The 15,958-nt window shown below is 37.3% G+C and overlaps 1 protein-coding gene across 1 annotated transcript in view; it reads right to left on the reverse strand.

Annotated features, from left to right (window-relative positions):
* Positions 1 to 293: 293 nt before the first annotated feature.
* Positions 294 to 15,958, reverse strand: part of ANKRD31 (ankyrin repeat domain 31) — a 66,552-nt gene continuing 50,887 nt past the window's right edge. The window contains exons 22-23 of the mRNA XM_054185573.1: positions 15,860 to 15,956; positions 294 to 1,829 (exon numbers count right to left, since the gene is read on the reverse strand). Of these exons, the coding sequence (XP_054041548.1) occupies positions 1,678 to 1,829; positions 15,860 to 15,956 (249 nt within the window). The 3' untranslated portion in view covers positions 294 to 1,677. The remainder of the gene's footprint in view (positions 1,830 to 15,859; positions 15,957 to 15,958) is intronic.

Raw genomic sequence — 15,958 nt, forward strand, 5'->3', positions numbered from 1 at the left:
ATTTGGGAAGCAGAATCCTACATTTGCTACTCATATTAAAACATATTTTGTCAAGGTAACACCTTTCTCAAGATGCTTATGTAAAATACAACTACTGGAAAAAAACCACCCTGGTAGCTTACTTTTACATATAGCATCAGTAAGACACAGTGATTTTCATGTAACACTGCATTTTTACCTCTTTGCCCAGCTTGAATCAATCAGATTTTTTGTCACCGTACCTTAGGGTTGCCTTAGGTCACGTAATCATGTTAATATACTGGATTAAAAGTATTACTGTCAAATCCTCCCAGTTTTTATACATTAATTTTATTAGACATCTTGTAACAAAGAAAAAATGCCAAACAAACACGTAAGTAATTCCATAGTCATTTTAACAGCTAAAAGCCTTTCACTTTTCAGGGACAGTGGAAGTGTAGTATTTGAATGAACATTTCCTTTAAACCAATACGCCTTCAGGTTTGTTTTGCTGCTGCAGCTGTGCGACCGCTCCATTTTCTACCTGTGTGGAAAGTGACCTTTACGAAATACCTGTCACTCAGTAGCTTTTAACCTTTTTGACTTCCAGGCAGTTTGCATTTCTTTATCCTTACAGCCCATCAGGCTACAATCGCTCATGCATGCTAGGGCAGAGCAGACCTGCACATCAGACCCCACTCTCTTCCCTAAACCACCTTCTCTTTAAGACACTAAACAAATCTCTGCAGAACAGCCCTTCGCACTCCAAATAGTGAGCTGAGGTTGTTATGTATTGACAGGAGATATTTCTCATCCCATTCACTGGAGTTAGGAGTAGCAGGTGCTATTATTTCATCTCTTCTTATAATCCAGAGAACAGAAGAGCAAGGATGCCGTTTGAATGCAGATAACTCTCATGACAGTCAAATGTGTTATAAATACGCCACTGAGGCAGATTCACACATTGTAAAATTAAAACAAATAGAAATCCTCAGAGATCGGGATGAGTATCTAAGAGTTGTTAGGTGGAAAAATTCATGTTCCACAAACAGGTTAACTTTATTTTCTGCCATACGCCAGCACATTTTCTGCCTATCAGAAAGACTTGGCTGGAACACAAATGGAATTTCCCTGCGCATTTCCAATGGCCAAGATTCCTCTTTTAACCTCTCCCAGCACTCACCCCCTTCTCAAATGTTTGCATATACCCATGCCAAATAAAGCAAAGCTGCTGGTGATTTTCAAAGCTGCCCATCTTGATTTTTTTGCCTAACCTAACAGCTTATGTTATTACACAAACACATACAGCCGTTTCTGGTGGCACACGCCCAGGCAGAGAGGATCCACGTTTAGGTGTAGGAAGCAACTATCGGTGTTGATACCTACCTGGTTCTGAAGCATGGGCAGTCACTGAAATCAGTGGAGTTTCATACAAAGTTACCAACTGTAAATGTATTTCACAATGAGCACTAATGTGTAACAGTCCTCGCCTACTTCCCCATTTCTTAATCTTACAGTGCAAAATTCAATATTGACAGTTATCCTCACCTGCTACAAAGTACTCCCCTGTTCCTCATTTACCTAAACAATTTTTCAGTCCATTCCGAGTGCTGGGCAAATGATTTATCAAAATGACAGTAACAAAGTACTTAGTTCTAAAACTCAAATGTTTACTTTCAAGTGATGATGAAGAAAAAAATGTTAGCACTCAAGAAGTCTTTAGAACCCAAAATCCTCACATCCTTTGTAGAAATTCCAGTGCTTTTCCATTACAGAGCATGGTAGAAACTCCTCTTTATGTGCCATCACTATCTCACGGAATTGAAGAAAATGCGTCAGACTTTCCACCGAGTTGAACTGGACAGAAGTGCCTGTTGAAAACGAATGCAAATGATTACAGAGTGTATATTAGAGTAACGGAAAGCAATCACTGGCACTATTACCTAGAGAGGTGTTAAGAGCTCGTTAGAACCACACAAGGGTTTGCAATCCCTAGGAATCTGTAATGTGTTCTAGGAATCTTGTAGCATAAGATCCTGGCCATCTTGTCCCTGTCTCTCACTTGCACCCAGACTTCAGCAAGACAAGGGCTGTACCACACTTCGGGGGTGCTCAGGGTGAGAAGGCAACTGTCCCGGCCATTTCCAATTATGCAACAGGAAAACGCCCTTCAGCATTGCTTCAATTTCACATATTGTCCACAAAGGTGTAAGTTTAGTATACTTCCCCAAAATTAAGGAAACACTCTCACAGAGAATTCCCTTCCTACATTCTTGAAAGGACTATATAAAAAGGAAAGCACACACTTGTATACAAGAAACTGCAGGAATGAACAATGGGTATTTGCAACCTTTAAATATCTGCTGGACTGAAGCAACTATGGCTATGCATAAGCTTAAGGCACTTGTGTCAGTGCAGGAGAAGCTGAAATTTTAGTTTTCACTGTTAAAATCAGTAACAAAGTACCACTGTAAAGACCCAGCAGTAAGAAGTGTTACAAGACATTTTCTCCATAAGAGCATGGACTCCAAAAGGCACTTGGAATTGTGTTTTCAGATTTACTTGCTTTTGCTCATGTTTCATCCACACTTTCTCCCTTTGGTACCCTTGCACAGAATGTAAGATCTGCTGAGCTGCCACAACCACACTGACACAGAAACTGCCAGTGAGGGCAGAAGTGTCACAACTAGCAGATGTTATGAAGAGAGGGAGGGCTGTCATGAAAGTAGGAATGGCCCCTGTTTAAAAAAAAAACCTAAAAATCACACAACAAAAAACAGTGTTCAGGCAGCATTTAAGTGTCTTGAGAAACAAAACTGCATAGGTGTTTCAGGATGATTACATCAGTTAACATAAATCCTTCTCAAAATGCAGAGAAAACATGTTTGAACATGACACTGGTTGGCCTTTTATCTTGCACTTATGTCTGGGCTACCACATGCCATCCCAAGAGTTTGTCTTTCTCTGTTATTACCAGAGTTTTCCAGCTGCGTCACCTATACTGATTCCAAAATGCAAATATATTCACTGAACTGACAACATCAGTAGGCCCCGATGCAAAAGAATCAGTGTATCTTGTAGGTATCACACCTTTTAACTCCATGTCTCGATGAGGATTTCCCTGCCATTTCCTGATTTCCAGGAGCTCACCACCCAAAGCAGTGAAGTGGTGAATTGCTATTAGAAGTGAGAGGTCTGTGTTCAGAAAGGCAAATACAGAGTCTTCTGTGTGAGGCTGTATGTCATTCCACACCCAAGACATCCACAGCAAAACTTCTCACTCCAGTGAGAACAGGATTGCATGCGGTATCTCATGCCCTCCGTGCATCTTCAGTACGCTCGTGCCACATAGTGGAACAAAAAGTGTGATCTGATGTCTAGGGTATATTTAAGTATCTTGGACCACAACAACGATGGGCAGGCTGAATGTAAGTGCCACCTGAGAATTTACATCGCAATGCTCCTCACAGAGTCTTTATCGCTCATGAAGCAACACTCAGCTTCACCAGAAGGAGTCAACTTACACACTCACATGGAAGTGATGTTTCAAAGGGCATAAACAGGAATCCTTGGATGGGAAGTCACAAAATAGTTTTAAGGACACCTTCAGGTAAAAATGATCCGAAAAGAAAGTCTGGCATTTTTTTTATAAAATAAACTGGCAGAAACTGAGCTGAAACACTGACATTAATACTGAGCCTAGAGTGACATGACAGGCATGACTTAAATGTGTTTTGATTTGTTGAAGAAAGCTTTTTTGTGCTGAAATGCCCACACATATGTAAGTACAGGAAAATTTCTTGTCAAAGTCTGAAGTTCATTTAACATCCCGTTTTGAGAGACCATACTTGGAGAAAAGACATTCCTTTCTTACTTTGGAAATGCTCCTCCCAGCACTCTAACTGCAATATTCTAACTTATTTACTAAAAATTCTCAACTCATATTTGAACATGTAATAAAGACATGACCAAATAAATCTATTGAATTAACTTTTTTTCAGCAGTTGACACCTTTTTTTGTTGATTCCTTTGGATCAAATTAATGTTTTACCTATTGGATTAAGATTTTGTAGATTAAGTATCAGCAGTCTACCATAAATACAATTTTACCTGAGTGAATAATTAAAATCTCTACTCTCTCTAATTGCTACTTTTCAGTAATTTAGGTAACAGTCAACAGTTAGCAAAAGTACAGTAATTTATACATCCCAAAGCTGTCCTCCTCAGTTCCAACTGAGGAGTTGTGTTTGATGTGCTTATCAGTGTTTGATATCAAAGTTCCTATATCAATAGAGAATTTTTCTTTTTTTCCCACTAGGGATGGGTCAGTATTTGAACACTTAGCCCCTGTGTTTTTTCCTCCATATTCTGACACAGCTGACTAATGTCTTTCCAATTTCCATTTTTCTTTCTCAATTCTTTTTCCCTTTTCTCTCTCCCTTTGCTTACTATTATTTTTAATCTTTTAATACCCACTTTGATGTTTCCCTTCTCCCTTTTGTTGTCTGTTAACTCTCATCCCCTCACAAAAGACTGGCAGCTTATGGGCTGTAAGCAGTGGACAAAGGCTTCCATACTGCTGTCCAAAACTCATCTTAGTGCTTCAGTTACAGAAGAAACCTTAGTAAGGTAAGATGCACAAGGCAGGGTCTTTCTTGGCTTTCCTATTCTTGCTGTCCTGTTAGGTGTGCTCAGTTTTCTGCCATCTTCATGAATGACAAGAGAAAGTATCAATCACTATCAATATCAGAATGAGCATTTTTTCCCCACAAATCTGGGGAAAAAGTTGTCTCTTGCGACTTTTTCCATCCTGCTTGCCAATAGCTTTTCTGTCTCTGTTGGCATCTATATTTTTTAGCCTTATAGTTTTGCAACCATTCTAAATGTGTTTCAACCTGTGTTTCCATTTTGTTACAGCTTTACAAGACCTTGTCTCTGTGGCTGCTAAGAACTGGAATATTGTATTTAAGGAGAATTCCTGTCAGTGGTGCAACTATACAAATGTCAGACCAGAATCTCCAATTGCATAAAGGCTAGTCACCAAAGACGGGCACTTCTGCACACAGTCACCATTCTCTGAACATTAAAATAGCCCCTGAAAGATCAGTTTTTTAAAAATGTCTATCCCATCAATATCCTTATTTTTTCCAAGCAAGAAAGTGTTGGAGCTATCCAGAGATATGGTTAAGCGTTTTATAACTATTTTTCTTGTGTAAATTATTTGTAAAATGAATTAAAATGCTCTCGCAGTTTAAGCAACGTATTTGAGTCAATTTACACGTATCAGTAAATTCAGTTTCAATACTCTTGTAAAACAGGTAAAGATTATTATCACATCTGAGGGAAAGATGAACTGATTTGCAGTATCTGTGGCAATGACACAGGAGATGTTATTCTTCTGACTCAAATGGATCTGGTTCAGTGCAGCTAGTCTAGACGTGGGATACAGATGCGTTAAGCAAACAGAAGATCTAAGAACAACATACTTATAGGTGACAGCATTTGATCTAGAGTGCCACAAGGGAATACTTAGAACAAAAATCTGTCTTAAGAGCTTCCAAATTTCTTGGGCCTTATCCACACTCCCCTCAAGAACTTGGAAACAGAGAAAACCTGTCACAATACAAGAGTCTCAAGAGGCGTTGCTCATTCAGACCAAGTCAGGCCTTGGAAATGACAACTAATGCCTCGCATAAACAACATTTTTGGTTTCTCTGACTCTTTAAAAAGGCTGCCACTGAATTGAGGCATGTGAATTCTGCCCATGCTAGAGGTAATTTTGAAAATAACTTTTCTTTCAGTTCATCAAGACCTGGTACCTTGGAAAAAGAGATGTCTCTGGACAGACTGTCATTGTAAGACCAGATCTTTCTCTGACAAAATACGACGCTTTCCTGGTACTTTATTTTATTTTTTTTCCCCTCAAAATGCCTTTGCTTTTTCCCAGGTCTGTCCACAGTTCTTGATTTACTTCACGAGATATAGATCTTAGTTCTTTTTTCCTTCTGTGAATGCTGGAGTCCAAGGTCTCTGTCTTAACAAACCAATCAACAGGAATGATCTTTTTCTAACAGTCAGACACCTGAAGTTAAGGTGTCCATCCCCTAAAAGATACAGTCCAGCAGGGGTTTTTGGCTAATTGCTTTGTGATCCTCTGTGTCCACCCACATCCCTATTTTGAATGTACTTTTTCCCAAATAATTAATTTATCAGGTGATCCTAAGTTATGCATTTTTGCATTGTTAGTTATAACCCTTCAAAAAAAACTGAAGCTTATTAGTAACACCTTATGAAATAAAAAAATAACTTCATGTTTGAAACTAATGGACTACAATGACCAGATACTTCATAGCACAGCTATAGCAGTACCAAAAGGACTTAGAGCATCTTCTGATAGTCCCTTAGCCTACAGTTCATTCCTTCACATATCAGATACAACTCACCATGCATATTCTATAGGTTCAGTTCATCATTTGCCTATAACTAAAATTTGTATATCAATAATGTGCAACTTAATTCACATTTCCACAATTCATTAAGTCTATTCTGTTGCTTCTAGACAAAATGCTACATCTGAGAAAGTAATATTTCTTCCTCCACTCAATAGAGTATTCCTCAGAAGTTCATTCTTTCTTTTTGTCCTCCAGTGAGATTGGCAAAAGCAATGCCATAAAGCAGAAAAAAAGATTAGCTATCTAGAATTATTCTTTGAAAGTATCTCCTAACAGTGGGCTTTTCTTGTTACACTCTGTATCTGCATTGAAAAAGGACTGCAGGTATGATTATGATCAAGGTATGATTAAAGATCAAGAATTTGTGCTTTTTATTCTAAAGCAGAAGTTTTGAGGTTTATGTTGAAATTTCTTAAATTATTTTATATTTCATGTGGCAGAAAGTATTGTTCCCACAACACAGACCTTAAGATGTACTTTTTTGAGAGATACAATTAATAGTAAATTTTTCTGTTTCTACTTGTCTGTAAAAATGTAATATATTAATAATACTTTATAGCTTTCTTGCAAGCATTGCCTAGATCAGTGATACAAACACAATATATTATTCCCCATTAAAACTGTTGCCTACATTATCATCTTATACAGTAATTGTTTTTTCTCTTCTAGATACATTGGGAATACACTTGTTAGCCAGTAACAAACACTTTATATGATATGATACATTCTGAATTATTATTCTCCAGGGTCCTTGGATTGGTGTATTAAGATATGTTGAGTTTTTCATTTAGCAATGTGGAGAACTCAAAGTCTCCAATCTATTACAGAAATCCATCAATGTTACAATAACCTATCAGGGAAACAAGAGAATACTTTAAATCTCAGCTGCTCTTACCTTGTTTAGTATAGCTGTAACATGATTTTTTCCTCAAAAGGTGAGAGAGGAACAACTGACATACATGCAAATACCAATCGGGAAGTTTACACAGTGTCCCAGAAAAGAATCTATATTCAAGATTGAATTTATAAAGAAATAAAACATAATAAAATAAGTACTTTTAAAACAAAACGTAATGCCTGATTCCATTTTTCTCACACAAATATTTTTATATGGCTGTCCAGACAGCCTTTTGGTTTCTCAATTAAGTCAATCACTCTATTTAATTACCAAATTACCCAGTTCGAGTTCAACAACAACAAATGTATACACTAGTATCCTTTATTAAAAGGCACTAAGATTGCTCTAAAGCGATTCATAGCAGACTATTTATTGGTATGACTAGCAGGGTGCAGGTTCCCACTATATGTTTCTTTCTTTTTAAACTTACTGAGTTATTATTGTATACTTGATTGTACTCTCATTTGGAAGGAAAATACATGGTTCTCTGAAATTATTTCTAACCATTTTAGAAAACCTGAATTTATCGTGCCAAGATAGTGGATAAAAAGCAGTTCCAGGGGCAACCTTGAGTAATTAAAAACAGAACATTTTAAAATTCTTGCAGTTTATAGCACACTGAGGTGCAGATTGGAACAAATGGAAGACAAAGTATAAATCAATTTTAAGCTCAGGTCAGAACAGCTATTTGATACAAAAACCAGTAGCTCATGTTTTTCATGCACTGGCAAAACCTACAGGAGCTGTGACTCATTTGGCGGGTTTTATGTACAGCCTCAGAACAATTTCTAGAGCCTTCTCCTAGGCTATTATCATGTCGTGATTTAAAAGACTGAATTGTTCTGTTTAGAAGCTCTGGCCCAACTTTGTTAAAAACCACTCCTGAAAAAGAGTAATATAAAATTGTGACATAATCTGAACGCCCACCACCAGTAAGATCATCAGGTAGTCTCCCAAATACTTTCATTTCACATTACCAGACTGTGGCATCAAAAAAGTCTTGTCTTCTCTGCTTCAGGCAAAGTAGCAGCTGAAGCCACTGCCCCTTGAAGCTTGCTGTCTATCACGCTGCCTTTGATTTATTGCTTTCATAAGTAAGATAAGAAAAGATAAGATATGTTCTAGGAATATTATCTACAAGAGTTCTGTTTGTCTTAGTCTTCTCTCAGCCTCCATGGGACCACCAAAGCAGATGAAAATGTTACAGTGCAGCTGATGAATTAAGAAGGTGGACCAGTTTTCAAAGGATTTCTTTTACAACTTGTTTCACAAAGTAAAAAGGCCAGAAAGCCAGTGTTTAAAGCTCCTGACTAGGGGTCAATTTACTTATTTTTAGCCAGGATTCTTAAGGAAACAGGGTTTCTATATGCAACAAAGAGAGATTACAAGTTTTAACAAGCAAGATTCCAGCTAGATATATTGGGGAAAAAAATCACCATGAGCACAGTTTAAGCAGCACATAAATACGTTGTACAGAGATGTTGTGGAATATCCATCCTGGAAGATATTCAGAATTTGACTGGACAACGCACTGAGCAACCTTATCTAACTTGGAAGCTAGTCCTACTTCAACCAGGAGGTTGGACTACAGACCTCCTGCGGCCACACTTAACTTACACTGGTCTATGGTTCTGTGCAATCACACTGTCACCTACTTACTTTTGAAGCAATTCGCCAGTTTCAGAAAAACAAGACTGACAGGTAAGAAATACAGACATTAAATTCTCAGAATTGGCTTCCATGGTATGTATGTAGTCCTTGAGAGTTGCTGCTTCTTTTTTTTTTTTTTTTTTCCCTTTTTGGCCTCCTAAAAAGTGACTGTTGTTTGGCTCTTGCTAGCCACATAGCTCAACTTTGAGTCAGTCATACAACATTCTACCTTCTACCTTGCTGAGAGTCAAATAAGAGAAGGTAAAGGATTTTGGAAAGCAAGAGAGTGCAGATGGAGGAAGCCTATACTTCAGTCCTGGTATGCAAAGTTACTGGGAAATATGGCTTTATAAATTCTGTTGACAGAACTATGTGCTTCTTTGTAAAGTATGTAAGCACCTAAAGCAAATGCCTAGAACTTTAAAGTACTGGAAAATACTTCTAAATATTTTGTCTGCAAGCCATAAGGAAGAGAAAATAGTATAATAGCTGCACCTTGAGATACCTCTGAGGTGGAAGAAGATTATGGATAAAGTATTTGTCAGCAGTCTCACTTCACTTTCAAAGAGCAAAATACAAAGAATACACAGTTCATCTCCCAGTCTTTCACTGTCACATAAACAGGGACATTGTGTAGTTGATGAATATTCTTCTATAGGTAACAATGAAAACACCTATATTAGATGCTGGGGTTTTGTTTTCATGGGGTTTTTGGTGTTTGGTGTTTTTTTGTGGTTTGTTGGGTTGTTTTTTGGGTTTTATCTTGTTTTTCTTTTAAACAAATCCAAGTACTTCTCTTCCATATTATTATCACCATTACTGATGATGATGATGAGCCATTACTTCAATAACACCCAATCCAAAAAATTCAGATATACAGAATCAAGCTCCTTTAAGGCATGCCATTTTGTTCAAACAACAAATAAACTTGGGGTTCTCAGTTTATAGCTTGACTTTTCAATCACTAAATAACATTCATCTTTTCCAGCTTTCCTCCAAAAGCATGAAGATAAGAATAGTAGAGTTTTCCAGTGAAAGCAGTTCCTGACATAACTGCCTGAGCCTAAGCAGAGTCCGGGACTCTGAACTGGAGTATTATGCAGCACAAAATGTATTGCAAGCTTTCAAGAACAGGTAACATTTCTTTGCATTACAATTACATGTAGTTTTAAATACATTGCAGGAAAAATATATTACAATGGGCTAGGTTTGTTGTTTGGACTAACACCAAAGTAATATCTTCAACCAGTTCAAAGATGCATATGAGATCCCTCTTCTGAAGAATTTACAATTTAAAGTCTAACAGAAGATTCCTGCAAATACACACATGTGATGTTTATTAATAGCCCAATTTTACACCTGCCTATGAGATACTGAAATACTTAATAGCTTGGTTTCATTCTACTGGAGCAATTCATTTGTATTTAAATGGATTCTCCTGCCAAGTCAGCAGTTTCAGCATCACAACTCTGTACTGGTGCACAAGACAAGCAGGTAAAATTGACTAGCAAGAAAACTGAAATTAATTACTCTTCTATCATTTTCCAGGACTAGCAAAGCCCAGAAAGTAAACTAGTTAAAAGCCACTTCATACAGCCAAGCTTTACATTCACAATTTATTTAGCATGAAGTAAAACAGCAATGGTATTGTGTATCTGACTGGATCTTTGGAAACAAAGGTAGAGGGCAAACAAGTACAGCAAATCCATCTATGGTCTATGGGGCTTCTCATGGCACTTCCAAAGCTTCATATAAGAGACTCAACGAAATACTCACCCTGAGACACTTGTTTTTAAAGGAATTTCCTTCTTAAGTAGGAGTTTGCTTTTCATAGTTTGCTTTCAAAAATATTTTTGGTCAGACTATGAAACCTGAAAAGCTTGTCCTCAGAACTGGATGCAAAAGGTTTGGGTTCTATAAGCTAGACACGTGGAAACTGGGCTGGTGGTTAAAATTTTTTAAAGGTTATACTGCATGTTAAGAAGTTTCTTCCTTCAATTAACAGTGTAATTCTAGTAGCTATAAACGGAAGTGTATATATGGAACAACAGTTCTGTAAATTTTTGACTGTATTATGAATCTGTAATTTTGCATAATCCCCACTGTCTGTTAGCAGTTACCTTTGCTACAAAATGACTCTACACTCTTGCTACATTTCCACACAGGATTGAGCACTCTTAGATAACAGCGCAGCAAGGAGCATACGTGCTATAAAACCATTATCTTGGTAAGCAGAATGATAACTAGTAACTGTATTTGAGAAAACACAGATGTGGCTGTTCATCTGTTCAGCAGAGAAATGTAATTCCTATAAACCACAAGCTGTGTAACTTTTCAATTCATATCAAAGGGCAGTTCAACATGGGTTTTTTGATACGTAAATGTGAATACAATCTACTACACAATCTATTTTTCATAACTTGAAATAACACATCCCTCCAAATATTCTCCCCTGGCATTTAAGATACTATGTCTATTTGCTTCTATTACCAAAAAAAAAAAAAAAAAAGAAGAAAGAACTAATGGGATAACAAAGTATTTTCTGCAGAGGACTCTCAGCTCTGGGGTTTACTTAATCCTTTGCACTGTAGCTACAGGACCTATGTATAGATTTGCAGAAGCACAAGGAATTGCTTTGTTATGTGGGTACACTTTCCATTTACAATGGCTCACACTGACACTGATTAGGCACTTCACCTCTGATTTGCTTCTTACTGCCTCCCACAGCAGACCTGACTCAGCACTGTTACCCACTTCAGTCCAAACTGTTACCTGACATTGGGCACAGCGGAGGCTTGAGCTGACAGCTCTGGCTTTGAGCTGTGGTCTATCAGGTCATCCCTCTGCAGTGTAATCAAAGGTGGCAGAGGCAAAAATACTAGGTCAAAGTGCAGTTGAGCACTGTTCAAATTGTACTAATATTATGGATAGCGTTTAATGTGCAATCAACATAAAAACCTAATACTGAAAACATGAAGTTACAAGCTCAGCCAACCCCACAAAGATCAGAGCATCTTCAGAAACATTTCCACTCTTCCCTTTAAAATAGATTACATGAGATTATTCAGCAATGCTTTTGCATCACATTTCTCTGTCTAAATCCAGAAGACATTTGTCTATGCTACTATTTTGTGGAGGTATTTAACTGAGTACTTAAAATGATACCAAATTATTTTGTTAACTACACCAAAATAACAAAATGTTTCTAATTTGGACACAGAAGAGTCCAAAACACTGAGCTCTGAAAAACTTCATTATTGTGTGATTTAGATCAATCCAACTCATACGCAAGAGTCATTTTTCCCCAGCACTCCCCCACACAAATCAGTTCCATGCCATCTTACTTTATTTTTCCTTTTGTATCTCTAGTTCAGCCCTTGCACCCACGGTTATGCTTTTTAGGCAGTTATAATAAAAATATTTACTCTTAAATTCCTTGGTAACAGATGCTTCTTTTTCTGTGCATACCAATGTTTTCACAACTTCTGTGTGTGGCAAGGATGGGATTTTTGTCTGCTTATTGCTCAGGTCAAAGCTCCCAAGAGGCTGAGCAACGGAGAGAGTACCAGGACTCTGATGGTGCTGGTTGTGATTGCTGGGGTCCCTCGTGATAAAATTCTTTCCTGAGAGCATAAAAAGATCAAGGCAACTTTGTTCTAAGAACAAACAGTATCATTTAATGCTGACATTTTACTGGTTTAATGTACAGAGCAGTTGTGCTTTTTTTTTTTTCTTAAAGGTAAATGCTGAAATTTTCACTTAGCGTTACACCACCTAACATACGTAAGGGTAGACTGCTCTGCTGCTTTACCAGCCCAGCCATGGCTGCTGTAAGATGATTGAGGCATTCTCTTTTTTCAAAAACATCCTCCTTCCTTGTCAAAATTACATTAGATGCCATGCAGATTTAACTTGAAAAGTAGCCTACTAAATATAAGCATGTCTCACTGCTTGTCTCAAGGAAAACAGAAACATACGGTATCACGTATGATCACAGCACTATTCTCATTTGCTTTCATGCAACCATACTGAGTTCAGCTGCTCATTTTATGCTAGATACCTGAAGTAACACTAACATAAACCTTCTGAAACAGCTCCCATGGTTCATCATTGAGAAATCACCTGAATTCCCTTGAAAACACTCTTTATTCCACACAACTTTGTGGTATTTAATGAACTAAAGGTAAGCAAGAGTTGTTCTAATCTTTACTAGTGGCTAATGGTTATTAAAGGCAGTAAGGGATTGCCAGAGCACAAGAACTGCACTAGTCATGCCGTTTTCCAAAGACCATTTTCCTGAAATAATAATCTGCAAAACGAATGTATGTATCATGTTTACTTTAACAACTGGATATGCTTTTATTTTAAGCCACTTTGCCGGAATTTCAATGTGAAATAGCTAACACTAACATCTGCTCTGCAACTGACATCTGCTCGTCAGCTGACATCTGCTTCTGAATCCTTGTTATTCTTGGTCATTTTTAGCAAACATTATGTCATCATTACACGTATCAGAAAGCACAGAGGAATAAATTCCAAGCCATATAATCACTGTTTCTTCTGCTCTTCTATACAAAGATATTCTAAAAGTACTGTTTCTTTTCTTAATATTTAATTCTCACTCAGACTGGAATACAGTAATTCCTGCTTTCTGCTAGTGTGATCCTAAAAGAGACTACAGGCTCAGACTCAAAGAAGGAACATAAAGCGAAATTTAGTTACAATTTAGATGACTAATTCCAAAATTGCAATCTTTAAAGCTTCTGTTCAACACCTGCAATGGTCTGTGACTGCTTTACTTCACGGACTTTTCAAATCTTTTGAATTAATATTCCTCAGGTACCTAAAAATCTGCTGCTATACAAATCCTGAAGTACCTTAATCTCAACCAAGCTGAAAAGCTGTGACATTGCTTATGCTCGCAGCCACAGAGCACAAACTCCTTCACCTGTCTTGCCTAGGGACCTTGATTTGGTAGAGGTTCTTAGGACATGCTTCCTAAATTGAGCTCTGTACGAAGTTCAGTGGTAGCTGCTTTTTTTTTAAACGACAGCCAGATACAGCCACTGCCTGTACCATTTTCCTCCCGCTTCCCCGTCCTCTTCATACACAAGCACTTCAATGAACACTGAGCTAAGATACAGGAAGCAAGGAGGTGTGTGGCGTATTTAAAATAATAGCATTCTCCTCCAAAAACTCCTCGAATAACATTCCTCTCCTCAAATTATCTGGCTCCAGCCTTCTTTTTTAACAATGCTCTGGGATACTCAGAAGAAAATTCAATTCATTAATACAGAAAGAAAAAAAGAAGATTGATTCTTTACAAAAGGAGGATAAATTTCTACTATAAAATACACCCAGGCTATAAGTATATTAGAAAGATAAAAGAGTACCTGGGAATGTCCCCAGGCAAGTGGCACAGAATAGGTCACATCCACACCAGCAAACTTTCGAGCAGGATGGCTGCAGGCAAAATGCCTGTTGGGAACAGCCCTTGGAACAAGCCAACTCCTGAACTGGGCCTGCAAACTATTCAGGAGCTGCCCAATGCCAGCAACTGTTCTCACAATACAGCACTGCACGTTAATCATCTTCTGGAACGATTTAAATCACTGTTAATTTCCTACTATGTATCTGGCCCTGTAGTATCTGCAACGGAACTGAAACTGACAATACTTTGGCTCTCCCTCCCTCAGTTTCTCACCCAGATGATTCACCTCAATGCCTAACCATTAGGCATTACCATGATCTTAAATTACAAGCAACAAAAAAACTTCTTTAAATATTCTTTCCCAGATTTTCCTGGGCTATTGGTGAAAAAAACATGGGAAAAACCCACCACTTACTGATCTTCAGGCTGATTTTTGTTTGTCAAGAATATTTTTTGAATAAATGAATTTCTCTGTTTTAGAAGTTACAGTGTTTATCATAAATTTTCCAGGAGAAGAATAATTTACAAGAACTAGTGAAATATTCAAAAGCCTATTAAAAAGTTACGAGCCTAAATCCATTTTTAAGTCACTTACACCTGGTATAAGCTTAAGTTACTGAAGCAGGGCAATGTAAACTCATCATCTGGATGCTCTTAGCCTGAAGCAAATACCAGTAGATCATGGTCATCTGCACATCAAATGAGTTATTTTAAATTATTATCTTTTAAATTACTTTTAGTATGTTAAGAACAGACCAAGCCTGGTATCCTAATTCACATGAGGTGCAGTGTGTCATCAAATTAACAGAATTAATCACAAAAGCCCAAAAGCTTTTCAGACTCCAAGTGCAACTGGCTGTCAAGGGGACTTGGGTTTCCCTGGGAACACATTATTTATCAAAATTAGGCTGAAGTTCTTAAGTCTGCCGGGCAGTTCTGAAAAAATTGTTCAATGTCATTTTGTCATATCAATGCACTCTGTTTCATATGACTGTTTATTTTTAGAGAATGAACTATCCCCCTAGTTATTACTGTTGCTTGGGCATACGGGTATTTCTACCAACACAGATTATTTAATGTGATTTTAAGATGTACTTGTGATAAAAACTTATGCTAGAGCATCTGAGTTTCAAACAGAATAAAAAAGTATTACATTAGCTTATTAAAAACTTCACTATATATTAAATATTTTTAATGTAAAATGTTACATAAATATTTTTTACATAGCAACCAAGTCATTAGTAATTATTCTCTTCACACAAACAATTTACATAAGAAAAGAAACACACTTCTTTATAGATTAAGTCTATGTTCCGGCACTACTTATTTTTCAAACCCAAGATCTGTGATAAGCACATAGCCCAGAAAAAAATCAGAAAACAACAGAGGAGTTTTGGAATTTAAGTTCTTTAGAAATCACTTTCTACTTGTTTCAGCCATGGCAGATATTAGATTTTAAGTGGTACATACCCAAAGGATCTCTTTCTTGACGTGGTAATTCCAGGTCACTAGAAACTGACACTTCTTCAACAAGAAATTTTGACAACTGTGTCCCAAGATATGTAACCT

This window comes from Rissa tridactyla, chromosome Z (genome assembly GCF_028500815.1).
Source record: "Rissa tridactyla isolate bRisTri1 chromosome Z, bRisTri1.patW.cur.20221130, whole genome shotgun sequence".
In the NCBI taxonomy this organism is placed as follows: Eukaryota; Metazoa; Chordata; class Aves; order Charadriiformes; family Laridae; genus Rissa; species Rissa tridactyla.